This window comes from Harpia harpyja, chromosome 12, assembly GCF_026419915.1.
Source record: "Harpia harpyja isolate bHarHar1 chromosome 12, bHarHar1 primary haplotype, whole genome shotgun sequence".
In the NCBI taxonomy this organism is placed as follows: domain Eukaryota; kingdom Metazoa; phylum Chordata; class Aves; order Accipitriformes; family Accipitridae; genus Harpia; species Harpia harpyja.
In genome coordinates, this window is record NC_068951.1 from 33,027,597 (window position 1) to 33,055,055 (window position 27,459).

General features: G+C 54.2%; 1 protein-coding gene across 2 annotated transcripts; it reads left to right on the forward strand.

Moving 5' to 3' along the window:
• MASP1 (MBL associated serine protease 1) lies at positions 1-26,671 on the forward strand. Of its 2 annotated transcripts, XM_052804769.1 has the most exons (11): positions 1-240; positions 2,284-2,509; positions 10,490-10,667; positions 10,929-11,060; positions 11,563-11,759; positions 12,077-12,224; positions 12,706-12,824; positions 13,652-13,730; positions 18,293-18,430; positions 19,454-19,528; positions 24,078-26,671. In XM_052804769.1, exons 1-11 carry the CDS (start codon positions 20-22, stop codon positions 24,971-24,973), a joined length of 2,409 nt encoding a protein of 802 aa, XP_052660729.1. In that variant the 5' UTR covers positions 1-19; the 3' UTR covers positions 24,974-26,671. The 2 variants fall into 2 exon arrangements, with proteins under 2 accessions (XP_052660729.1, XP_052660730.1); XM_052804770.1 differs by lacking the exons at positions 18,293-18,430; positions 19,454-19,528; positions 24,078-26,671 and adding an exon at positions 15,363-15,974.
• Positions 26,672-27,459: the final 788 nt, after the last annotated feature.

The following is a 27,459-nucleotide window of genomic DNA, read 5'->3' on the forward strand; positions in this document are numbered from 1 at the left end:
TGCCTGCGTGCCTGTGGGGATGTGGGGAACGGTTGCAGGCAGGGGAAGGCGTGACCTGCATGGAAAATGCCAGACAACTCCAGACGCACACACACATAGGCGCACACACACTCACAAATCTCCGGACAGAGATAAGGCGGACAGCGGAGCGTTTGGAAGGAGGCAAAGCCGTCCCCCGCAAACCAACCAGCGATCCTCCGCGCCAAACCCGCCGGCAAACCCTCCCGGCAGCAAAATGAGGTGAGTACCTCCGCGACGGGCTGACCCCGGGGTCCCGCACGCCGTGGTCTCGGGGCAGGGGGGCCATCCCGCCGAGGAAGGTTTCCCTCTGATGACCGTGGCTTCGGATTCCCCATCCGCCAGCGAACGAGGCATTGCTCATGCCTCGGCTTCGTGCCGCAGCCCGGCTTGCGTGCTGGCATCCCGGCAGAGCCGAAGGGAGCCTCGGGCGACGGGCATGCAGCTCGGGCGTACCGCTCTGCCGTGGTCCATGGGTGAAAGGTGCGAGCGAGGCTGGACGCGCTGCACGGGCTTCAGGTTTCTGTGCACGCCACGGTCATTTATCACTTTTACGTGAGGTTAAGACTTTCCTGGCATGGGAAAGAAGTTTGATGTTGTTTTGCCTCCCCTGTTTAAAGGGAAAGCAGAGAGTTGCACCAGCAAATGGCCTGTTCGAGTCGAGGAGGTGATGCCCATTTACACCAGCTGAGCATCCAGCCCCGTGCATGTACTCTGACCAGAAGAGAAACAGATTTTCCCTTCGCACATTTTTGTGGTTTCAGACAAGCTGTCAGAAAAAGGCATGTTCAACCTCACTCTGCTTGAAAGAAAAATCGATCCAAATTTCTCAGCTCCCATTAACTTTGCTTTGTAATGAAGAGCTGGGAAAAGTGATGGCACTACACAAATGACCCCCAGAATCTACTGCCCTGGTTTTGAAAGAACACGGGTTAAAAATAATCCACTTATATAGCTTCAATTTCCTCATGAGCATACCTAAATCAAGCCCTGATTTTGAAACCGGGTGTACGTGTACATGTGCGTAGTTCCAGCGTCTGCAGTACTCACCTACAAGCCTTTGCCAGGCCTTAGTACCTATTTTAGAAAGCGGAAATTTTTGTCTCTAATGGCTCTAATTTCCTGCACATTTCTTTTCCTTTGTGCGCTCCACTGGGTGTAAAAAGCCTGAGGTCTGCTCCTCTTTCTGGGTCCCATGCAATGGCACAAGCTTTTGTGTTTACATCTCCAGCACAGGCGGTGTTCTCCCCTTGCACAGAGAAATACTCGGTTTATGCTCACTTTCACGCTCAAATGGAGCTCGAGGCTGGTGCGAGGTCAGCTGAACTGCCACTGATTTACCTGTCATCTTTCCCCTCCTCTGGGACAAACAAGTTGGTAACAAGTTGGGACAAACTCTTCAGACTGAGGTTTTTTAAAAGCTGAGTTTGGTGACAAAAGATCTCTAAGGATCTCAACCTCTGTGTGCTTCTTCATCTGGGGTGAGTGGTACCCTAAGAATTGAAGAGAAAAAGAAGAAAGGAAAAGAAAGGAAAGGAAAGGGGGAAGGGAAGGGGAGGGAAGAGGGAAGCAGGATGAAGGATGAGAAGAGAAGAGAAGAGAAGAGAAGAGAAGAGAAGAGAAGAGAAGAGAAGAGAAGACCAGAAAATAGTGGAGAGTAACATGCTGGGTTACACTGCTGGGGCCCCAGTCCATCCTTGCCCAGCTGCAAAGATGTGTGCTGTTTATTGAAAGTCAACAATCCCCATTTGGCAGGATGAGGCTAAGCAGTAACAATAATAATGATACTTAGCAGTTATTGCCATGATGTTTTCATTAAACCGATTTAGAAAGCGTCATTATTTTATTAAGTATCCTTATGCTTATTCTTCCATTAAATGAAGATTTGCCCATCAGAGCCCCATTAGTTAAAGGATGTGTTGCCAGCGGCTGCTGTTCCCAGAAGCGTGAGAAACACCGAGCTCCTGACGGACCCCAGAGCTCACTGGGAGCTGTGGAGGTGCCTTTGCATTGCACGTGGCCTCTGCGTCACTCACCTTTCAAAGGGGCTTTCCGCTCCTGGGAGCCACGTGCGGCTCCCACCCTCACCCTCACCTCCCTGCAGCTTGGCGGGGGTTTTGCTCATGGTGACACGGTGCTGCACCTCCTCTCCCAGGCATTTCGAGTGTGTGACCTTACATGACCCACTTGGGAAAGGAGACTGAGCCCTCAACAGGTTTTGGCATTGCCAGAGTTTCATTTCATCTCCTCACATGTGTTTTCCAGGTACCCCCTGACCTGGTCCTTTTGTGCCTTGCTACTCTCCGCGGCAGATGCCATCGAGCTGACGGACATGTTTGGGGAGATCCAGTCTCCCAACTTCCCTGATTCCTATCCCAGTGACTCGGAAGTGACGTGGAACATCTCTGTGCCCGACGGATTTAAAATCAAGCTGTACTTCATGCATTTTGACTTGGAGTCATCCTACCTCTGTGAATACGACTATGTGAAGGTGAGCTGTGATATCACGGGGCAAATGGTGGGGTAGACAGCAGACCTGTTTGGCCAGCTGAGAGAGGGTACTGCTGGAAAAGCTGGGAACAAACTGGTTTTCCCCATTTATTGGGCACAGGAGTTGTCAGTCCAGTGGACAACAGGGAGAGCACAGGTAAGCTGACAGCATCCATTGGACAAACAGTGAGTGGACACCAGATTCAGAGCTCACCCACGGAGGACCAGATTTTTGAAAGTATTTGGACACCTAATTCTCATAGGACCCAGTGGGATTTACACACCTACGGGCTGATGAAACCCCTGTGGCTAAACCCCAGCCTGTGCCACACTGATGCCAGCCAGGTGCAAGGAGGACCCCTGATTTGGGCACCCTTTGCCAGGCCATGGCCATGGGTGCATCTTGCAGCCAGCCTGGATCCCTGGCCATGGCTTGCAGGCTCTTGGAACACCGTGTCCAGCCCCCAGGGAAGCAAAAGGGAAAGGTTAGACCTGAGCTTGAGGCTGCAAGTTGGGGTATGCAAGCAGAGCCTCCCACAAGCCGCAGGGCACAGACCCAAAGGCTCCCTTGGGTTCAATGCAAACCCATTTCACAGCTGAGATATAGAAATTTTGGGGCCACTGCTGGCAAATACCTGCAGCACAAACAAGCTGTGGAGGTTCCCAGGGAGCTGTCATGGCCAAAACCACAAAAGATTTCAGTCTGCTTCATTGCTGGGCAGTAACCCATCAGAAACTGCGGTGGACCACACACTGCAGTGCCACAGAGCATCCTTGCCTCTTGCACCGCAGGTCTGTCCAAGCAGGGCTCTCCTTCGCATCCAGGACAAGCTGGGTTCTCCGTATCTTTGAACTTGGTCAGGTTTGGTACTTTCTAGCAGACAGCAGTAGCAAGCAGGTGCTTTCTAGGTTTGCCTGGCTGAACATGCCTTACCCCATCGCCCAGCACAAGCCTCACCCTGCCCCTCCTCACAGAGGCAGGTAGAGGTTGCACCCAGGTCTGGAACTGCAGAACTCAGCCCTGGTGCTAGTTGCCAGCTAATTGAAATTATTATTTTGTTCTTACCCTAAGAAAACAAAGCAAACACTTGGATTTTTTTTCCTCTAGGGTCTGTTGTTCACTGCTTTAATTTCCCCTTTGTGCTGGCACTCATTCTGCTACTAACAGCTCTCATTGAGCTTTGATTAGTTCTTTCTGCTTCTCCTGGATCTTCTCCAAGCACAAGGGCCAGGGACATATATAGAGATATATTGCTTTAAAAACCCAATAAGCTCAAGGAGCAGATTTGTTGGAAACTTTCCCCATTCCAGGCTTCACCCCTCCTCCTGCCCTTCACCCCCTGCTCATTTTTCCTTTTTCATAAGGCTCCCTGTTATTTGGCCATAGTGCCAACTTGGCACCATAGCTCTCCCTGCTGCTGGATTTCCATAAGAAGGCGGTATTTTTCCCAGAGATTTAGATCTCAGCTGTATAAATTTGCTTGGGGCTGTAACTCAGCTTGCGGAGCCTCCACCACAGAATTACATTTGAAAAGTGCTGAAAATGGATGGATTACGGAAGATCCATAGGCTACTCTGCTGGGTAGGGGTGCAATCTTGATGCCGCTAAACCACCAGCTTAGAAAACATTGAGAGCAGCAAATGACTCCATGGCTATTTTCCTCCTTGGGTCTGTATGTCCAGCCTCTGTCTGCATCAGCACAAGACTTAAAAACAGCATCAGCCCACCCTTTGACAGACGCCAACAGTGCATGGCTATAGAATATAATTATAGACCCAATACATATAGGTGCTTCTCTGTAATACTCTGCCAGTCCCAGTGAAGATGCTCAGAAAGCCACAGGTGGTATCTCTTCGTTCGATGGCACTTGATGGATTCCCCCTCCATGAATTTGTACCAGTGCTTTCTGAACTCATGGGCGACTTTAATCCCTGAAGCATCCTGTGGCAGAGAGTTGCACAGGCTAAATATATGATTATAAGCCTCAGCATGTGTGTGAAGAAACACCCTCTTGTTTGTTCTGACCACGGGTCTGACCGGGCTGTCCATCAGGGTCTTCATCATCTTGACTGCCATAAGAAGGAGGAAAAAATGGGTGCTGAACAGCCCTGATGCAAGGCAGGGACCCAGCTCAGGACAGGCAGTAAGCCGCCGTGCCCTGGCCTTTGCCTTCCTTATCTCCTTGGCTGCCCATGCGCCCGAGCTCTTCAGCCGTGTAGAGTCATCCTTAGAGGCAAGCTCAGGGTGAGCCAAGATGTAAACCCACACAGATCTCTGCCTCCGGGGTGGTCTTCAGAAGGGAACAGTTTCCAGAGCTCTGAAACAATGGCTAATTAAAACAATAGCTGTTTATTTATATATATACACACATAGATGCATGCGTGTGTGTATATATGTAAAAAGAACATGGCTCCTAAAGAAATGTTCACAGGCCAGAAGGCTTGTTTGTGCAAACGAGGATAGCAGAGAGAGGGAGTAGTACTTCAGTAAAGAAGTGAGCCAGGAGGAACAGCCACCCCCAAAATACCCACCCAAAGAAGCCCCATGCAGGTAGGAAACACCAGCCGCACACTGCCTCGGGAAGCTGAGCTCCGGGCCCCGGCGTGTCAGAAACAGCCTCTCCCCGGGTTTTGGATGGCTGCCCTCAGCCGCCTGCCAGGTCCAGGGGCACGGGGAAGAAGCAGGCATCCACGCTGGGCTTTTGGCTCCTGCCCTCTGCCGTGCTCCTCTGCAGGCTCTGCCCGGCTCATGGCTGTCCCCAAGGAGCTTATTTGGGGGGTTCCTCATCTGCGGGGGATCTCACCGTGGTTTGCCCAGCTCCTTTCTGGGGTCACCCAGCACTGAGCACTTTTGCACACAAGTCTGCAGCACTGGCGTGGGGGACCCTGAAAGCCATGGCCGTGACCAGGTAATCAGGTTAAGTGACTTGACTGGAGTCACTGAGGAGCACTGTGGCAGAGGCGGGGAGATGGGAGATGAAATCCCAGTGGAGCAAGCCCTTGCTGGCTCACGGTCCTCGTGGCGTTACATGTCTTCATCCCAATCCCTACCACTGAGTCCTGATTCAGGATGGCACATGCTTGAGACCTGGCAGGTTTCAGCACATGCCACAGGGCTTTCCCTTCACTCCTTCAAGCCCAGGAGCTGTCTGTGATGGGTCTCTCCAACTGTGCATGGGGGCAGGAGGGCAGAGGGGTCCGTTACACTTTGTGGGTCTGGTGGGTCCCATCTCCTCTGACACAACCCAAGTCTCCCCTGGATGTACCTCTCCATGTTGTGTCCAGACTTCTGCCCACAAGTGGCACTTGGGATGCTTTCTTTTCTGCAGCTGCTATTCACACCCGTGTCCCCAGGGAGGATCTGTGCCCTCGGGTGCTCACCCAGGCAGGACTCCTACTAACCCCATGTGTGGGTGCCCAGGAGTTGGCTCAGGCAAAACCAGTGGCTGCAAATAAATTTGCTTGAGGGTGGACAGGGGCCCAACCAAGTGCAGGAGGCAGTTTTTGCCAGCCCTGGTGAGGGGCTGGTGAGGGGAAAACAGGGGTATGGGCCAAGTTGGGGAGGCAAGGCTGCAGGCAGAGCATCTGCTAGTGCCACCGCCCCAGGAAGCGGCACTTGGGAAGGGGTATTATGAAAGATTTGTGATGTGATGGAGCCGCGTCCCCCCAGGGTTTGGCACGGTGTTTAGGGTGCATAGCAGATTGGCTTTGCACACGGCATCCTGGGCTCGCAGTGTGCCATCCCCTGCCACGGGCAATTCCCATGGGGCAGGGCTGTGTGCTGCGCTGTGCCAAGCGCTCGGCAGCACTGTCCCCAGGGACACCCTCAGTGCTTGACACGGCAATGGCAGGCGCCATGCAGGGTCAGGGAATGAGCTCGATGCTGCATTCAGGGCAGTGCATGCCCAACCTAGGGCTTTGAGAAGGGTGCACGGGACACATTTACACCTTCCCCTGCTCAAAGGGGAGGGAAAAAGCACAAATCAGGGCTTGGCATGAACTAGGGGATCAGGAGAAGAGCATCCTCTTTTGGTGCTGTCAGCTGGCATCAGCCAGGGGTTAATCCATGACCCGGGGCTGTGGGGTCCCAAGAGGAGCACTTCAAATCCTGGGAGGCTTTGCTGCTCACCTTTCCCATCCTGTCGGCTCTGCACAGAGGAGTCTGGTGGCACTGGCCACCCCCTGCACCGCTGGGGACCACAGTCACCCCCTGTGCAGGGGAAAGAGGAAGATCAGGCATGGGAGTGAGCCAGCAGCTCCGTCAGCACCCCAGCATCACGCCTGGGCTCTCCTTGCACCCCCAGCCCCACTCAGGGAACAGGCCTGGCCCAGAAATAGGGCATGTGGGCTCAGCAACCCGTGGGACAGGATGGTCTCCAGACGCTGAGCCAAGTCCACAGCAGGGGAAACCAGCCATCCTCCCCTTTCCCCCACAGCACCGCTGCCATGTATGTTCCTGTGGAAATTCAGGTGCATGTTTGCAAACGAAAGGACCCTTAATGTGTATCAGGGAGAGGACGCATGCATGTTCGGGAGAGGATCTCCAGGAGACCTAGATGGAGGCTCCTGCTGGGGCTGCCCCATCCCTGCCTCATTTCCAACAGTCAGCAGCAGCAGTCATTTTGCAAAAAAAACCCCGTTCATCTGGGTGTTGCCTCCTTGCGTGTACTCTAACTGCAAGGCGGCTCGGCAGGGGCTGTTTCACGCCCTTCCCTGTTTCTGAGCGTCTCCTCCCTGTGTCATGTTCCCAGTGTCTTCAACCCAGCACTGCGATTTCTCTGCCTAATGAGCCATTTATATATATTACAAGTGGTATGTTTGGCCTTCATCAGTCCAATTAGTGCATTCCTGGAGGGCTGGAGGCAGGGGGGTGGCGGCTGCATTTCCGTATTGCCGGCTGCCTGCTCCTCTCCGGCAGCAGACACTGAACTGCCGGGCCAAATTCCCCTTGGTGTTCGTGGCGTTCCATTAACCCGCTGCAGAAGGTATCTCTGGAGCATCGCTGCTCAGGCACCCCCAGCAGCCCCCAGGTCATCCTGGGGCAGCGTTTCTTTCCTGCCGAGCTGGGGCACCCCAGCTCCTGCCTTCTGCCCCAAAGGGGGAAATCAATATGGGACAGAGGGGGGCCACACAGCTTGGGTCACCACTTCTCTTAGCCACAGCCCAAGCCAAAATGCAAGGGGACAGAGCCACAGCTGGGGAGGGATCCCCTTCTGCCTCCATCCAGAGGGGCAGAAATCTTAACGAGGGAATGAAGCGGCAAGCGGAAACAGGGAAGACGGCAGGAGGCAGTGGCAAGGGTAAATTTAAGGCACGAGAGTGTCGTTATATTGTATTTTTCAAAGGAGGATTCTTTCAGCGTATTTTTACAGGGAATTTCTCTGCAGCAATTGATATTTCCCTCAGGGACACATCTTCTCTAGTGAAAATGTCGACATCATGACCCGAGAGGGAGAAACTCCAAACAAACAACCAGGATTTAATTACCAGCCTGCTCACTGGATGTAAATGATCTACGAAAAAGTATACAGTCCTCAGCAGAAGCAGCAAATATTAACCAGGGATGATGACCTCTCTGTTTAGTTTACTGCTGGAGGGCTGTCTCTGCTCCCTGTGGCTCGGGGCATGGGACCCGTCACAGATAAGGGACCGTGGATACCTTCGGCGAGGAGAGCACAGCTCTCCCGGGCCTCATCCTGCCACTCCAGGGCTGTATCCAGGGATGCTGGGGGCAGTGTTGGGACTGGGCCCATGGCAGGAGCATCCTTGGGCCAAGACACGGGGCCCCAGGGAGGTTTTCCCGCGCTTTGGTGATGCTGTGTCGTGGGTCCTGCACCAGCTGAGGCTGGAGGAGAGGGATGGGAGCTCACATGGTGACTTGTGTGTCCCTGGAGAGGTGACAGCCGCCGGTCCCGCATAGAGGAACTGGCTGGAAACCGCTCCTTCCCACAGCTTCCCTTAAAAAAAAGCATTTTCCGCAGAAAAGGTTGTGTGCCACACGCTCACGCTGCCACAGCTGAGACATCGTGTCGGGGCCAAAATGCCATTTTCATTTGCTCTTGGTGATGGTGCTCCCGTTTTTCAGTCTGAAACGCTATTTCATTTCATGGATTTAAAAGAGATTCTGAAGCACCACAGTATATTTCAAAGGGATTGAAACCAGATGGATCCCAAATTACTTGTTTTCCTTTTTTTTTTTTCAGAATGCTATTTCACAAAAAAAAAAAAATTCAATTGGGTTTTTGTCCCAATGCAGGGCGCGTGTTTTTCTCCAAATTCTCAAAATTTATCATCGGAAAGTCTCTCTCTTTTCTGGCCAGCTCCAGCTTGTATGAGAGGATGGAAAATATCTGGAGGCAATGTCAAGGCATGCTGAGTTACCATTTCCACATTGGCTTTCCCTGGTGTGAGCGAGTTTCCGCCTGCTTGTTCAGCCCTGGGAAATTTCCCTTTTTAGCCCCAGACCCTCCCCAGCCAGCGCATCCCGAGGGTCTCCAGGAGACAGGGATGCAGCTGGAGGATGGTCTGGCCTCGCCAAGGCCACGCAAGCCAGGGATGGCATTGCAACACCTCCAGGACCCCGTGGGTCCCTGAGCAGGCAACTGTTTTCCTGGGCATAGGCTGGGGGGCTGCATGCTTCATCACAGCCTCAATAGCATTGGCTTGGCATGAGCTGCGGGAACTGGTGTTGTGGTGTTCATCGCATTCCTCAGCCGAGGGGTTATTCATATTCAAATCTCCTGGGGGAAGGCAGGCAGGGTGCTGGGAACTAGCTGGGAGAGGTTGTGGTTGGGAGAGGGGCTGGGGGTGGGATTTGCAGGAGAAGGAGATGGGGTCAATGCTGAAATGGTCCTGGGGCAAATGCAAAGAAAAAGGAAGGGAGGGGGTTTCCAGGGAAAACTGGAGAGTTTTCCACAGGTATTACTGTGCTTTAAGGCACAGGCAAGGCTCTGCTTTAAAGGGATGCACATAGAGACTAGTCAGCTGGCATGACAACAGGGCACACTGGCTCATTTGTCCACTCCTGTAACCCTCTGGGCGCATGGCTCCGAGTCCAAACAGTGCCTGGCACTGCAGGTCTGGAGCCAGACAGGGACCCTAGGTGGCAGGGATGGGACTGCGCTTGTCCAAGCCAGCCCAGGGGACAGAAATGCCATCCAAATTACAGCTGCTGCTTTGAGCTGATGCAAGACCAATGGGCAGGGGCTCCTCTGGTGTCCCGGCACCTTCCCAGCAGCACAGCCCTCACACAGATGCTGCCGCCTGGATCAGCATTTGGGCTGAGGGAGGAGGCAAGGGGGAGCATCTCGGGTACCGACAGCTCTGAGTGGGAACCGCACGGCCCGGGGCTGATTTTCACACTCCTTCTTTTGCACCTCCTGCCCACGTCCTCCCACCTCCCAAGCAGGCTCCTTCCGTGCATCCTCCCCTTACACCCCCCAGCTCCTCCCTACGTCCTGGATGCTACCTGCTTTCTCAGCATCTGCTTCAGAGGGAAACCACAGGCAGGAGTGGGCTCACCTGAGTCCCTGTGTTCATTTTGCAGAAACCATTTAATTGCTTTACTGCAGTTAACGGCATCTCAGAGAGCCGGAGCAGTGGGAGTCAGACCTGCCCTGCTCTGAGCATCCGCAGGCTCCTTCAAGCTTGGCTGCAGAAGGTGAGGTGAATGCAGCAGAAATGACTGGAAATTGATTTTTAGGGCCAAGGCAGCTCCAGCAGGATGGGGCAGCCAGGGGTGCAGAGCTGCATCCTTAGGCTGTGGCCATCAAAGGCTGCCAGACGGGCAGCCTGCCCCATGGAGACACTGCTGAGTCCTGGCAGGGGACAGGCTGGGCAAGCGCAGGCAGAGACCTGAGCTCTCAGATGCAGAGCATGACTCCAAGCCCAGCCTGACCCCCCCCAGGAAAGCACCGTGGGCTCTCTGGGCTTGCAGACACCCAAGCCCTGCTGAGCGCTCACCCGTTCTTTCTGCTAACAGATTCAAGCTGAGGACCAGGAGCTGGCAACCTTCTGCGGCAGGGAGACGACAGACACAGAGCAGGCTCCTGGCCAGCAAGTGATCCTGTCCCCAGGGCCCTACATGGGGCTCACATTCAGGTCTGACTTCTCCAACGAGGAACGCTTCACTGGCTTCGATGCCCATTACACTGCCGTGGGTAAGCAGCAGTTAAGCCTGCAGGACTGGCTTGCTAGGGTAGCACAATAAATTTCCTAGGATCACATCCCAGGGCAGCCTTGGGGACGCTAGCAAGAGAAGTCCTTGTGTGCAGCCCTTGGGCCATATGGGACTTGCTGGGTGCTCGTGTGACCCACCATGTGGGACAACTAATTTCTCAGTGCTGTAGCAAATGTCCCCATGAGGAGTGATGCGTGGGGGGCTGCAGGGTGACCTCCCTTCCTTGTTATCTCCATTCTAGATGTGGATGAGTGCCTGGAGAAAAGTGACGAGGAGCTGGCATGTGACCACTACTGCCACAACTACATCGGCGGGTACTACTGCTCCTGCAGGTTCGGCTACATCCTCCACTCTGACAACAGGACCTGCAAAGGTACCACCCAGGCACAGCTTGGACATGGGGACGGTCACACAGAGGGGTCCCTGAGCAGGCAACAGACTTACCAAACGCAGGCAAAACTGCCCTCTTTTGCTGCCAGGAGGGACGAGGTGCCTCTTCCCCTACAAACCAGTAGCCTGAGACTGGAGAGCGCCCAAGGCCTGCACTCTTTTTACATAGGAAGGAGATGTGGTTTCTCCCATGGGCTGCGCTCCTCAGCTAAGCGCTATAAACCTTCTCAAGTCAGAGAAATTAAAAGGTTTGGTCTCTGCTCTGAATCTGCATCATGTAGATTAGCTGGGATTAGCGCTCAACCCAGGACCTCTATACCACAGGCGTATTTGGAGGTTGGCTGTGTGAGGTTCTTCTTGCAGGGACCCATATTTGGTGTCCATGGACCCACCCAGCAGACCCCACTCCACTGGGAGGGCTCCTGAGTATGATCAGGCTGGGATGTGGCTGGCAGGGCCCTGAGCGAGCCATGGCTGTGTTTCAGTGGAGTGCAGCGACAATCTCTACACCCAGAGGAGCGGGGTGGTCACCAGTGCCGACTTCCCCAGCCCCTACCCCAAAAGCTCGGACTGCCTGTACCGCATCGAGCTGGAGGAGGGTTTCTTCATCACCCTGAGCTTCGAGGACAGCTTCGACGTGGAAGACCACCCGGAGGTGACCTGTCCTTATGACTACATCAAGGTGAGCTGGGCTCTGCACACTCCTCCTGTCCCACTCTCCTGTTGTTTCTCTGGTGATGGGACCAAAATTGCCCTGATCTAAACAGGGGTGATGAAGCCAGCAGGAACCCTGTGCTTAACTGACCCCATGTCTCTTACCACGTCTGATTTTGACCCTCTCAGCCAATAGTGACCCTCTTTCAGTTCACGTCCCCCCCCAACACGTGGTGCTTAAGCCCCACTGAACCCACTGCAGCCCCATCCATTAGCCTCAGGGTGAAGCGATCATCAGGGATCAAAGATCCCCCTCAAACCACCCACTCCTCTTTGCCTTGGCAGATCAAAGCTGGACATAGGGAGTTTGGCCCTTTCTGTGGAGAGAAGTCCCCAGGACGCATTGAAACCCAAACCAACAGTGTGCAGATCCTCTTCCACAGTGACAACTCGGGAGAGAACAGGGGCTGGAAGCTGGCGTACACAGCAATTGGTAACTCCTGCTGCTTTTTTCCATTGGCTGGGCTTGGGCAGTGAGAAGGGCTTTATAAACCCTGCAGGTGGAGACCATGAGTTTGGTGGTCTGTTCCAGGAATCACAGGGAGACAGGAATAAAATAACATGGAGCCCTCCCTTCAAAGGGTGCTTTTTTCCCTACATGAGATGGGCCCTGAAACAAGACCACATTGCAAAGCAGAGCAGTTTTGGGCAGGGTAATTGCACAAGTTACTGTTATTAGCTCCCAGCTTTGTAATGCCCAAAGGCAGGGTATTACAGATGAGAGGAGAGACCTGGAGCCTCCACTCCTTCTAGGAGAAGAGCTTGCCTGAGCCATGCCAATGTAGGCTGATAGCAAGAGCAGGGCAGGGCTGCTCACACTCTGCTATATGGACTGAGTGGCAGAGCTGGGACTCTATATTTCCTCCATTTACTCAGCTGAGTTTTGTTTTGCTTCGTTTGCTTTTTATTCAAAGGAAACCCATGCCCACTTGTGCAACCACCGATCAATGGGAAAATTGAGCCTTCCCAAGCCAAGTACACCTTCAAAGACCAGGTTGTCATCAGCTGCAACACTGGATATAAAGTACTGAAGGTATGGGGTGACAGTGTGGAGCTGGGCACCTAGATAAGAAGGGGAGGATCCTTCCTCCCAAATCCATTGCATCTCTGGGAGAGTGAACACAACCCACACACCATCCTTACCTCTTTCCCAGGGGCAAGGAAAAAGCCTCCTCTGAAAGCCACCAACTTTCCTTTCCAAAGACACAGAGGAAGAGCCACCCTCTCAGCATCCCTCCGGAGCTGGCCAGCTCACAGCTCAGAGGCTTGGCACCTCTGCCAGAGAAAAAGCCAGCAAAAGCCCCGAGGGAGCTGCCGGGGCTCTGCCTGCTCCCCACCTCAGAGGGTGCTGGTTCGGCTGCCCAGGCAGCCCTGCAAAGACCAGCCTCCACAGACAGGAAGGTCCTGCAGGACTTTGGGACAGCTTCGGCAAGTCAAGGGGGCCGGGATTTTGGCAGGCCATCTCCGGAAAACAGCTGAGAACCATGGGGAGCGCGGGTGACTCACAGGGTGGCTGTCTTCCCTCCAAACCAGTAGCCCGCTTTGACTTCCGACATGGATCTGGGTATTTCTCTGATCTCCTCCCAGCCTCATCCTTCATGCAGAGCTGCCTCCTTACCCATCCCAGCACCTAGAACAGGAATAAATGACTCCGGCTCTTTTGCATTCAGCATGCCACTAAGTTGCTGGCAACAAGTTTTTCATTATGATTTTATTGCAATTTTTAGCTAGAAAAGTCCTCTTCCAGGGGGGTCTGGATATATCTTGATTAAATCACCAAGAAATTGCCTTTTTGTGGAGAGATTAATGTCCTTGTCTTGTACATTGATGTTGGGTTTTTTGCTGGCATCTTCTGCACAGGATAACCTGGAAAGCGACTCCTTCCAGATCGAGTGTCTAAAGGACGGGACATGGAGTAACAAGATCCCCATCTGCAAAAGTAAGGACACCCTTCCCCACCCTGCCAATGTCCTTTTCCTGCTGAAATCATTTCATGCTAAAGGCAGCTGCCCTGCCAGAGCGGAGTTCCTTGCTCAGAGACACAAATCCAGCCAGAGAGGCTACGTAACTCTGCAAAGCTCTTTTGGCTCATTCTTGGATAACATAACGGGGCTCGCTCCAAATGCCGCAAGCAGGAGGTTGGTGCTTTTATTTAGATTACTCATATAACTTGATTTGCGAGCCGCTTTGCTGTCTCCCTGTCAAAGAGCAAGCCAGGCTCTTGAGAGCTGGCTCTGTTGGCTAAATCTGGGACAATTTGGGATAATCTAATTCCTGGTCCAAATTTCCTTCCCAATGGAGACTACTAAGACCTAGGGCATTAGAGATGTCCCAGGTACTAGCCTAAATTGGGCGCTGCTCAGCTAAGTGAAAGGGGAGAGAAAACTTGCCCAAATATTTACAAACCTTAAAATGGAAGAAAAGCGAGGAGAAAGGAGATGCCATTTGAAAGGATGGGTGACAATTTGGATCATCTCTCCTTTCATCTAACCCAGCTCCTCTCTCAGCTCAGGCTTGGGAGATGTACCTGGTAACACCTTTTCCCTTTCCCCCAAACACCCTCAGCCCTCAGGGAGGCTCTCACTGCTGCTCAGTCTGCTGTAAGGCTGGCCCAGAGAGGAGAAAAGCAGCAAACACACTCAGAGAAGGTCCCAAGACCTTCCAGGAGAGGCAGGACGAGATGGTCTCAAGGGATGTTGGGATCCAGACTCTCCTCATCCAGGCAGATCCATTTCTTTTCATGATATTGTGGATATTACCTTAGAAGAGTATTTCTGGAGTTTTAATTCATGTTTTCTCACTCAAAATGGAAACGGGGAGGCTCTCAGACCTGCTAAATAGATTCATATCTGAAAGGGCTCCTTAGAAAGTGTGGGGTCAGTGATGCCTCTGCACTACCAAAGAACTCCCCACTCCTATAACTCTGACTGTCACAGTGTCCCATTGATTTTATCCAGCTTGAACAGTGATCACATAAAAATTGGCATTGTCTAGAAAAAAGAAACAAAAATCGAGGTAAATATTTTTAACCTCAAAAAGTATTATTTTTTGGAGAAAATTGGAATTATTACCTGCATTATTCCAGCTGGGCTGGAACTGATCCCTTCTTGTATGATATGACTCACTACGCTAAATTTCTAATACTTATTTTGGAAAGCCAAGAAGCCCCTAAATGGGCAATTCAGGCCTCCAAACTGCAATGCCTCCCACCTCCCCAGGATGTCTGAGAGAGCCAGGGCACAAGCAAAAATGGTTTTAGAAAGCAATGCAGAAAATAGAAAACTTCCCAGCCAAGGTGGATAAAATCCAGCTCCGTGGCCTGGCGAGGCTAAACACAAACCTGTGACAGCTTCTCCCAGCCACTGTCCCCAGGTCGCCCCAGCCAAGCAGAGCGAGCGGGTCCAGGGCACGGCCATGGCTCTGCCATCATCCATGGCGGCAGGGCTCGCCGGGCACTCATTAACGATTTCTGGTGATTTGGGGGCTGGGTTTCCTGCATGCCTCTCTCTGCTCATCTACTAATTGGGCTTTCTCTCTCTGCTTTCCTCCTTCCCCTCTGCTTTCGGTGCAGCTGCAGATAGAGCCGACAACCAGACAGAGGGAAGAGCCGGCTCGGAGCAAGTGGCCGCGTGAGGCTGGCACCGGCCGCGCCGCCCCGACGGGCAGCCTGTCTCGATGCCCTCTCTGATCTGTCCGGTACCCAGGGCAGGTCCCCTTTGCCCCTGGCCCAGCTGCCAAATCCATCTCCATGGCTTGTCTAACCGGCATGGCACTCTTAACCCCCCCGCGCCTGGTGCTTTCTTAACTCCGTCTCGAGAAGGGGGAAGGAAATTCGGAGTCGAGCCCCTCTTTCCCACTGCCACGCAGCCCCACGGGAAGGGTGCCTGCCGGGCCCTGGCACTGCTGCCCGGGGACTGCGCGCTGCCGCCAGCTCCCGGCACATCCTCCGCATCCCTCCCTCTCCACTCGGATGCCTCGGCCTGGCTCGGCTCCCCCTCCAAGGCGGCGGTTGCGCAAGGAGCGCGGCATGGCCGCCTGGCTGTTTGTTTGTTTGTTTGGATTCAGCCTTCTTCTGCCCTTCTTCCCCGGCCCAACGTCGCAAATAAGAAACACTCCTTCCTCTCCTCTCTCTGAGAGTCCTGGTGCCTTTCAGACCCTCCGGGCAAGGAGGCCTGGAGGATGGGTTGGCATCACCAGCCCTTTCCTGCAGGCACTGAGCCCTGGCACCAGCACAGGGGGATGGATGCTCCTTCGCCTCCCCTTTCCTCCCCACTGCTGGCCTGGCGGAGGTGAGGATGGGCTGGCCTCAGGCTGACTGCAGCTGAAGGAGGTCAGAGCCTGGTGTCTGGCCCCATTCATGTCCTCAAAAGCCCAGGGCATGCAGCCTGGACTTCCCAAGGCATCAGAGGCTTCACTGGGAGGATGCTGAGATGTGGACCAGAGGCTGGGAGAGGAGGAGAAGGTGCGTGTTGGGGAGCTCGGTCCACCTCTGGTCCTACAAAGACGGAGATGCTAAATGGCCCCTTTCCCAAGGCAAAAGTCTGGAAAGCCTCACGGCACAAACTCCCTCCCCTCACCCTTTCAGCAGAACCCGGGACGCTGGTGGTGCAACATCTCTGTGCAAGAGCCCATTCTCCAGGCATCAGGCTTGCCCCAGGCCTGGGGTACACACAGGGAGGGGATGGGCTGTGCAGGCCAGTGGATGCTGCCCTGCAGCCATAACCAACCCCAGAGCAGATGTGTGAGCCAGGCTGGTCCCTCAACATCCATTCCCTCCTTCCTGCAAGCCCCAGCATCCCCCAGCACCTTAGAAAGGTCCCACAGTTGCTGGCACCATGGCACAGGAGCACTGTGCACCCAAGCACCACGGGAAGACAGCAGGAAAGCTCAGGCCAGCTGGGGACCCCCAGGGCTGGTGAAAGGGGTCTGTGTCCCCTCCTCTGCCCCTCTGCAAGGCACAGGTACCCAGAGCCACCACCCAGCGTGACTGCATCCACACACCCATCCCATCACCTGCTATCCCTACAGGGGGGGTGGAGAGGACCCTGGTGAACAGTGAGCTGCAGCGTTTTGCCATAAACCAGGCTTTTTTCACCGAAGCACGTGGTTAACCCTGAGCATCAGTACATGTCCCTGGTGCCAGCTACTGCTTCTAGTGAATTCTCTCTTAGTTAGTCTGGATCACTGCATGAGGATTTAGGGCTCCCATCTTTGCCCCCTTCCCATCCTGGAGCACACGAAGACTCACAGAGCTCATGCCATCCCTGATCCACAGGACTTGCTTTCTGCAAAAAGTCACCCGTCCCCTACTCAGTCCCTCATCTTAAATGTGGCAGATTCCAGCTCCACAGCACTGCATTTCCCGGCAGGATCAGACCCCGGTTCCTGCCCTCCCCTGGGGCAGGTGCCCCAGGACAGGGCAGAGGGGAGCTGTACAGCATTGTCCAAGTGTGCTGTGAACTGCCCACATGGCAGGGAGCCGCAGCTCCCACGGGGTGTCTCCTGGTTTTGTTGGATGAACTACCTTGCAGCCTGGGGTCCTTCCTGGGGTGGGTGGCACAAGCCCAATCCAGGGGACAAGCTGGGGAGGAGAGGCTGGGCAGGGCACTGTGAGGGATGTGGGTGAGAAAGGGGACCATGGACAGGCCATGGGAAAGGGCAATGGCACCCTAGAAATCCTTCTTCCTCCACCAGACCCTGAGCCCACAACAGAGATGGGTGAACCAGAGCCAAAACTGCCCATGTGCTGGAGGATGGAGCAGGTGGGATCTCACCCACATCTGCTGGCCTTCCCCCTGCCTGCAGACCAGCCAAGCCATGCTCTCAGTGTCCCTTACCTCCTGCCATCACAGGACAGCTGGGACCTAGGGTTGCTCAGCCTGATCTGTAAATGTTTATCAGCACTGTTTGGAGAGCAAGACCCAAAGCAGGAGGGATGGGGCCATGCTCTCAGCAAAGCCCAGTGCATAGAGGAGCACTCCTGATGCATGGCATAGGTTAGTGAATCACTGCCTGCTTTTCCCTGCCCACTCTGAAGGGATGCAAAGACATACTCTTGGACCATCTCTCAACGGATCTCACCTGCCGGAGCAGGTTTCTTGCCCTCTCAAAGGTATAGCAGAGAGATCTCACACTAAATGAAGTGCACAGAAGGGGCTCCCAGGACTGGGGTCTCCACCAGCATGAGTGGTGTTGGCCATATGGCCTGCGGGTGAGCTGTGCTGCTGGTGTTCAGCGGTGCTGCCTGCATGCCCTGTCTTTGCAGGGTGGCCGTGGTGGGGTTTCACAGGGCCAGGCTGCCCTGGCTGGGGACAGCCTCCTGCTGCCATCTCAGGCCATGTCAGGCTGTGCCCCCTGCAGTGCCCCAGAGAAAGGGGATACAGGACTATATGGGCCCTCACTCTGCCCCATAGGACCACCATCACGTGCCTGCCCACTGGCTGGCTGGACACCCCAAGAAAACAGCACAGGGCTCAACCCCCCTTCTGTGTTGGCTTTCAGTTGCTGACTGCAAAGCGCCGCTGGATCTGGAGCATGGCTTTGTCACCTTCTCCTCCAGGAACAACCTGACCACCTATCGAGCAGCCATCCAGTACCACTGCCAGCACCCCTACTACCACATGGCCCCCAACAGCACCGGTGAGCAGTGGGGCCGGGCCGCATACCCACGGCACGGTGCGGGTGGGCGCGTGGCCATGCGTGCGTGCGTTTGCAAACGGGGGGAGCTTGGGATGGCTGCTCTGGGATGCTCTGCAAGCAGCAGGCTGTGGATGTAGCCTACACACATCATACCCTGCGTCTACACCGCCTGGATTGTCAGACTGGCTGCATCCTGCTCTGCAATGAGGTAGGATGGAGTTAGCACTGTCTGGTACTTTGCGGGTGTGTTTCACAGCCTTGGCAGAGCAGTGTGGTTGTTGTTCTGCACTCTGCCTTCTCACCCTGCCATCTGCTCTCTACAGCATATGAAATTTTCTGTATCTCTGTGAAAGGAGCTGCTGCTGGAGAGAGGACCACATCCAGCAGCCTCAGAAAGGGCTCCACAAGGCTACCCATCCCAGTACCCAAATGTCAAGCATAGCCAAAGCTGAACAGATAGCAGTGGGATCATGGCAGACTGAGTTTCCCCTTTATCCCCCTGGTCCACGATCACAAAGACATCACAAGGTGCTTTGCCAGGCACCACATGTCTCTGCACCCTTCAGACCCAGCTCTGGGCAGCAGCAAGGGTGTGCACACACCCCAGCCCTTCTTCCTCCTCCTCCCTCAGCAAGCACAGCCAAAGGATTTCCTCACATTCCTGTCTCCCTGCTCATATTCCCTTGCACACCCACTGGCCCCGCGCATCTGGTCCCAGCATCCCTCATGCATTAGCGGAACAGGCGCTGGCAGCGTTAATGGGGCAGCAGCTGCCAGCCGAGGCTGAGGGCGCAGTACAGCCCTCCAGACAAATCAACCGAGGATGGCGGCACGTCCCCTGCATGGGGGCAGGGCTGCCAGGCCCCCCGCAAGGAATGGAGTACAGCGAGCGTAAAAGGGAGATCACCTCCTGCTCTAGAAAAGGGTTCAAAAGGTCCTGACAGCTGGGCAACATCTCCTCACTGCAAAAGACGCCCCATCATGCCAGGGCCACAGCCCAGCTAATGCTTTGTTCTCTTCTAGCCACCTACACGTGCGATGCATCAGGGGTATGGAGGAGTGAGGAGCTGGGGACCAAGCTGCCATCCTGCCGACCAGGTACTACTGCTGGGGTGGCCGGTTCCCATGGCAAAGGGTGCGGAGCAGGGACATGCAGGGGGAGGATGCCTCCATGCCTGACCTGAACTGCTGCTTCCCTAGGCAGGGACCCTGTTCCCTGGTGGCAATGCCATATGCCTAGGCTATGTGTATCCAACTGCTTCAGTGTATGGCCAGGAGGGTGATGAGGACAGAGGCTTCCTGCTATCCCAGCTAGCCCAGACAGTCAGGGTGCAGTGGTGGCACTGGGCAGCAGTGATGAGGGCATGTCTCCCTGGCAGTATAGAGCAGCAGTGGGGTCACAGCCATCTTGGCTGTCAGGGCTCACCAAGCTCCCTGTTCCAGCAGACAAGGAAACCAGCAGCCCCAGGGCAGACCCCACCGGCCATGTTCAGCCCCCAGCATCACCAGAGATGGTTCCAGCCAAGGGCAGAGCATTACCTGCCCAGCACCACTGGCTGTCAGCTCCCATTAGCAGTGTGTCCACATGCAGAAGCAATTAGCACCTCTCTAAGCCTTGCAGAAAAACCCAGCCACTTTGCAGGGAAGGAAAAGTCCCAAGCCTTTGAGCAGTGGCAGAAATGTTTGCAGCCAGCAAGTTTCCAGGCCAGGCACCCACTCGGGATTAAACAAAAGTCCCTGAGACGTTGGCTGGCCATAGTCAAGTGTGGGGCCAGGTCTGGCTGCCAGCCAGGGCAGCTGGAGGCAGCTCCGGGTGCAGGTTGTGGTCAGATGTGCAGGGACAGCTCTCTGGAAAGGTGCAGGGATCTGGCTGCCATGCAGCAGCTGCAGCTGCAACCACACTGGGGTTCGGGAGCTGGCTCAGCCCCATGGAGGGTATCTGCTCTCCGGCCATGCTGAGGGACTACAAGGCCAGAGGAGGGACCCCCCGAGATTCCCGGCATCCCACGGAGCTTCAAGACCAGGGCTGTGGCTGCTCTTGATGCGGCGGCTGCTCCCTGCATCTCTCCTTGATGTTTCAGCCTGAACTAATTTGAGGCGGGAGCACACAGGGACATCTTTTGGGGCCATAGCTGCTTTCATGGGCCATTTCCAGGCCTCCTGATTAGTGACAGAAGTCAGAGAGACTTCAGGAAAATGGAAAATCCCAGAGAGAGGGTGACGCTCTCCTGAGATCGGGATCTGCAGGCAGCAGCTGGCCAGCTGTTCTTCAGATCTTTCCCCATGTCTCACGCCACCTCCCCATCAATAGAAACTCCTCTTCCAGGCCACTCCGCGCCTGCCTCTGCCATTAGTGGGAGCATTTGCAGCCTGGTCAGCATTTTTGATATGTAATTTAATAGAATAAATATTTGGCTGGATGCGCTTCCTCTAAAACCATCTCCCTGGGACAGCCGTCAGCTTCGTCGCAGCAGACCAGCTGGGCTGGGCTGGGATGCAGGAATTATTTGCCCGAGCATGTTTTCTATTCCTTGCAGCACTGGGAAAGGCAGGGGAGCCCAGCGGAGCACACGCAGAGACACTCACCATGCTCCCTCCCTGCCGGAGTCGCAGTTTTCCTAGTGGCAGACCCCAGCCACAACAAATCCACATTAGCATCTCCTGGCGCTCCTGCCCTGGTTCCAAGGCTGACTCTCAGCCCTGATCCCATCACCCTGGGGGGTCAGACTCTCTTTCTGCGAGGCTTTGCATCCTCCCCTTGCAGCACAGGGGGCATCAGGGCAGAGTCCTGGCACTTTCCATGGAGGATGTGGGTTCTCTTTGCAGACTCGGAGGGATGAGAGCAGCACCAGAGCTGCTGTGATTCGGGACTCTTCCAGCTGTAGAAGGGCAAGCCCAAATCGGCTCCCACAACCTCCCAGCGATATCAGCACCCCCAAGCAACCTGGGAGTCCCCCTCCACAGTACTACCACAGGCATGAACCAGCCCCACCATCACCAACTATGTCCCAAGGCTTAAGTTCCCCAGGGGCAGGATTGTCCCTGCCCACCTTGTCTAACCCTCTCAGAGCCACCTTCAGCATGCTGTGTCCCTCCTCTTCCTCATGCCATGTCACAACATCTGTATAAAGCTCCTGGAGGCAAACCAGGCAGCACGTCAGGGCTCTTCAGACATTAATTCTGGGTCTGTTGAGGAGCTGAGCAGGAGGATGCTGCTTTGACCGCCAGAATTGTGGTGAGGACTTGAGATGCAGGAGTAAAGCCCATGGTGCTAGGCAACATCCCACGGCTGAGCCTTCTCCAACCACAGCTCCTCTGGGAGGGCAAATGCCATGGCCATGAGACCACAGACCTCGTGACGGGTCTCAGAGCGAAGGGTGAGGCTGGGCTGATGTCAGGCTCCAGTCCTCCCACTGGTGTTCCCTTGGGTTTCTTGGCACACTGAGCAGGAGCTGGACAAGTGGCTGGATGGTCTGGGAAGGGCTGAGCAAGCTCACAAGCCACAGTGAGGCTGCAGAATTATTCATCTGGCCTTTCTGCTTCTGAAGTGGTGTGGACCCAGCCAAATCACTCCTGAAACTGAACTGCAAGGAGAGGAATTGCAAAGTGCAGGCTGGCCCTCAAGCCATCTCCTTGTCCCACCTACCAGCTCAACTGTACAACAACCCTTTAAGTCACAGCCCTGTTTTACTGCAATCCAGGCTTGGCAGAAATCATAGCACCTGTCAGGTCTTCAAGACAGCAGAAGGATCCCTCTACTTGCCCTTCCCTAAGGAATCCGGTAGCACCATGGTCCCCATCTGGAGCACAGATCACATAAATGGAAACCAAGACTAAGGTCTGATACTACTTACAGTCCTTGAAGTCCCACCCTGGCTCAGGTGTTTTGCTGAATCCATGCCTGACTTCAGTGTCAGGAGATGTGGTACAGCTTTGGGGTAGCTAACCCTGGATGAAAGCCTCCTAGGCACCACAGTGTGCTATACACAATTCTGACTGTCCATATTCATGCGCAGTGGGCAACAGCTCACTCTTTACATCAGATGAGCCTGTTATTTGCAGGGTAAATCCTTCAGCCTCTCTGGAGTAGAGGTCCAGCACATGGGACCTTGGCACAAGCTCACCCTTTTCATCAAGGGCTCTCCACCTCCCTTCATGACAGGGCCATGTGTGCTACAGCCCTGCCCTGACAAGTACCAAAAGGTTGACCCTTCCCAAGCTCAGTGGAGACTCTTTGGGCCTGAGACACACCTGGGCTGGTAACCAGAAGTGTCCCTAGAAAGTCCATGGTCTCATGGCCAAAAGCATTCACATTGTCCTTTCACAGCCTATAGCAAAGGTGAGGAAGGAGAAGGCAGCTGGGAGGCTACATTTTTGGAGCAAATTTTTGGGACTAACTGGGCCTTGACTGCCTGTGACCAAACCCAGAATGAACTCCTGCAGAGCCAGGACAGCAGGAGCAGGGAGTTCCCAGGTCTGAAGATCCCTCCTTCCCTGGTCCAGCATGGGGTCTAGTGCCTCAACTTGGTTTCAGTCCTGTCTCATTGCCAGCGGAAGAATGGCCTGTTCTGGGCAAGCTGCCATAACTGTGGGAGCCACACTCCAGGGTGCATGAGTGCTGGGGAGATGCAAGGGGAATTCAGATTCTCTGCCCCACCATGAAGGTATTGCAGGCCACAAACGTGCAATGATGGATGGTACTGAGCAACGTGCATTCATCATTGCAGGTAGACTATGCCAAAAGCCTAGCGATACCTCCTCGGACAGCTGCCTGAGATCCTCCCTTGGGTCCCCCACGGTGCCATGTAGAAGCAGATGTCAGGACTGAGGTTTCCATGGGCACCTGGGGAAAGGGGGCCCAAATCCTGGAAACCAACAGGTTCTCCCGACCCATAGACAAGACACTTCTCTAATCTGTGCCTCATTGTCCACATCCACAGAAAGCATGGGACATCCAGAGGGCTTTTTTTAACTCTTGGAGAGCTGGACCCAATTGTCCTGGCGCTGTGAGCAAAGAAACATGCTCTGTGCTCCAAAAGTATTGCTCGTACAGCAGAGATAGCACTGAGGTCTCCTGGTTTCATGTTTAACCCTCAGGCGTAGAGAAACATAGGGTGGCTCCCACTTCACAGAAGAAACTGGACAACCCCTGCAGGCTTCAGACTGGCCTCTTTGTCCATGACTAGCTTCACAAGAGCTGAACAAGGTCACCCCAGCATCCTCACAGAAGAGCAATAGATTGCCCCTTTTCCAGGAGGGCAAACCGCTGCCACCGGAAATGGTTCCATCAGGCTAGTAAGACACAAAAGGAGCTGGGGCTGTCTTTAGTGAGCAAAACCCTTCAGGACAAATGTGTTCCTTTCCCAGACATACCTCCAAAGACCTGTTAGCATAGGGGATGGGGTGTAATGCCCAGCCTACTCCAAGCTCTGAAGCACACTCTGCCAGAAGAAGGTAAACATGGCAGGGAGGATGGGCTTTATCCACTGAGAAAAGGAAAAGAGTTGCCCTCTATAGAAAAAAAAGACACAAGTGAGTGTTTGGTTTGAAGATAACCAGCCATGTGGCATAAGCTACAGGAATGTCCCTTTTCATTTGTTCCCTAGATAAGTGCTGGGAGTAACTGTCCTGTCCTTTTTGTCCCCAGTGTGCGGCCGGCCAGCTCGTCCTCTACCTGGGATCATCAAGCGCATCATTGGTGGGCGAAACGCAGAGCCCGGCTTCTTCCCCTGGCAGGCCCTGATTGTGGTGGAGGACATGTCCCGGGTACCCAATGACAAATGGTTTGGCAGTGGGGCCCTGCTCTCAGACTCCTGGGTGCTGACAGCCGCCCACGTGCTCCGCTCCCAGCGGCGAGACAAGACCGTCATCCCTGTCTCCAAGGAGCACGTCACTGTCTACCTGGCCCTTCACGATGTGAGGAACAAGATGGAGGCCGTCAACCGGACAGTGGAGAAGATCATCCTCCATGAGGAGTTTGACATCCAGAACTACAACCATGACATCGCTCTGGTCAAGCTGAAGGAGAAGGTGACCATGGGGAATTATGTCATGCCTGTCTGCCTGCCCCAGTTTGAGCACGAGCTGGAGGGGCCTCACCCCAACACGCTGGGGCTGGTGGCTGGCTGGGGTATCTCCAATCCCAACATCACGGTGGACGAGATCATCAGCTCGGGCATGAGGACACTGTCCGACATCCTGCAGTACGTGAAACTGCCGGTGGTGCTGCATGCGGAGTGCAAGACCAGCTACGAGTCACGGTCAGGGAACTACAGCGTGACCGAGAACATGTTCTGCGCTGGCTACTACGAAGGTGGGAAGGACACTTGCTTGGGAGACAGCGGGGGAGCCTTTGTCATCCAGGACCCGGGAACCCGGAGGTGGGTGGCCCAAGGGCTGGTCTCATGGGGTGGCCCAGAGGAGTGCGGCAGCAAGCAGGTGTACGGTGTGTACACCAAAGTCTCTAACTATGTGGACTGGGTGGAGAAGAAAACAGGCTCCTCAGAGAGGTGGACATTTCTGGACCCAGAGCTGGAGAGTTGAGTGACTAATCAGCCTGCTGCCGCAGCTCCCTTTCTTGTTGTTGTTGTTGTTAATGTACTCCAGACTCTGTTCTTTCGCAAGCCGTAGCCACGATGCTCAGCACACGCCAGGCCTTTGCCAGCCCTCCACGTCATTTGTTTCGCTTGGTCCCGCATCCCTTCTCTTGCGCTCTTAGGAAATGCTTGCTAGGGACCTGGGGGAAGGGAGCGAAGGGCAAGAGCTCAGCTGGCATCCTCAGCTTGTGCTGCCCATCTCCAAGCCTCCACACTCCCGGGAGCCTCCCTCCAAGCCAGGACAAAGGCACAGCGATGGAGGCAGCATTTCCCTGTCACCAAAGATTTGGGCCGTGCACAGAGAATTGCCCTCACCCCCGGGGCTCTCCAGCCAGATCTTCCCATCAGAGGATGCAACTGCAGGAGCTACAGAGGCTACGGAGAGGGCAGGTAACCCAGCTGGGCAGGCCTGGACCTCACAGGTCCCCCACGCTGTGGAACACCTTTTCTGTGCGAGGAGTAGTGAGAGACCCCTGAGGGTTTACTATTATTTTTATTTGCAAACAAACATCCCTGCCTGATGGCATCTCAGGTGATGTCCACCTGGCCCTGGGGATGTGAGGATGCATCCACATTGGCCCTAAACTTCAGCTATGGCTGGAAAGCTAATGGCTGCCAAGACGGCACCAATCCAAATGGGCTACCCTTACCCCACCGTGTGGGATGGGTGCCCCACAGATGACACAAGGACAGGGAGCAGGGTTTGGACTGAGTGTCACCATCACCTCCAGCCACCAAAACTTCTCTGACCCTCCATCACCTCAAGCCCTTTCCAGTCCTCTGCCCAGACTAGCTCCTGGAATGGTTTCCAGCCACAGTGGACCTCCCAAGGAAAGTTTTCCGACACACAAGACAGCATCACATCTGCTGTACCTAAGCAATACTTATTTTCAGCAGAATAATTCCAGATAAAATGCCCTTCCTTGGGGTTTCACCTCTTCTTTAGGGGCCTGGGTAGTCCTGCATGGCAGTGTATTTATTCTTGCATGAACTTAGTCCCTTTTAACTGCCTTTAAGGCCATTGATTTGGCTGATTGACAGGTTACTGATGGTGTTCATGGCTCCCCTGGCCTATTGCAGGTGTCCAAGTCATTCTAGACTGACCCCAACTCACCTAACACACCAGAAGTATTCATGTCTCCCCAGCCTCCCTCCATGGCCCATGCAGACAAGTAAGCCCCACCAAGGAACAAGGTCAGGTGAGCTTGTCTTCCTTCAGCAGGGACATCATCTCCTTCACTTGCCAGCAAAGCCCTCCTATAGCTGTAAGCAACATGCAAAAACTGCCTGCTGTCGTCTCTGCATGCCTGTAGCCTCCTTTGGGCCTGTCCTCCGCCTCCTCCTTTGGTTTTGCCATGCAAGGAAAGAGTCAACAGTGAATGAACTACTCTGCCATTTTGCTATCGTCCAAAAAGCCATTTGTAGAGCACGTAGAGGAGCAGAAGGCCTAAGGAAGTTCAAATTTGCAGACACGCTAAGAACTGTACTCTTAGTTATGTCCTGTAACTGCAAGGTATTTTTATATATATATATATATATATATTTCTTTTTTGATACTACATTCTGTAAAATATCCAATGTCATGTAAGGATGGTTCTGTGTAATCTTCCTCCTGAGAACAAAATAAAACTTTGATATATAGTGAGTTTGTGCCCCGAGGCTTTTGTTCTAAGAGGAACATGGTCAAGGCTGGTTGCTATTCTCTGCCACGCAGGCCTGCGCTCCCAGGGGGATTCTCACACTGTCCCTCACCCCAATGGCTGCTCAGCCATGGCCCGTGCAGCTTGATGGGCTGAGACAGACCCTAACCAGCCATGAATACAAATTGCAAAAAATGGCAACAGGTGAGATCCTGTCCTTCAATTATTTATAGCCTTAGCACATCACTGAAGACGGGGGTGGTGGCAGGAGGAGAGTGCAGCAACCTGTATGCTGAGAATAGCAATTAAATCTGGGTTCAACTGACATGCAGAAAAAATAACAGGTATGTGACTTTTGCTTTAAAAGGGGTGAAAAATCAGCCCATCCCCGCTAGGTGTTGGACTGAGAGAGCGTGTCTTCACAGCAGAGGCTCTGCAGCAAGCACAGATGGGAGCTGAGGCAGGGACACAGCTCTGCTGGGCATCTCTTCTCTGCATCACAGGCTGTGAAAATCCAGCCTTTGGAGAGAGCTTAAAATCATGGGCACTGTTTCCTACCATGTGCCTGGATCCAGGGCTAAGAGCTGGGTTATTGATCCGTATTTTCCTATGGCTCAGAACTGAAATAACAGCACCGGGCTCCTCTGGGTTGACAGCAGCGAGGAGGGCAGCAGGTTTGGCTCTCTCACTCACAGGTCTGCTAACATGTCCAGAGACATCAGAGGGATGAAGGGGAGGAGAGAGAAAAAGCAAAATCAAGGCATGGTCCCCTGAGCATTAAACCATCATCTCT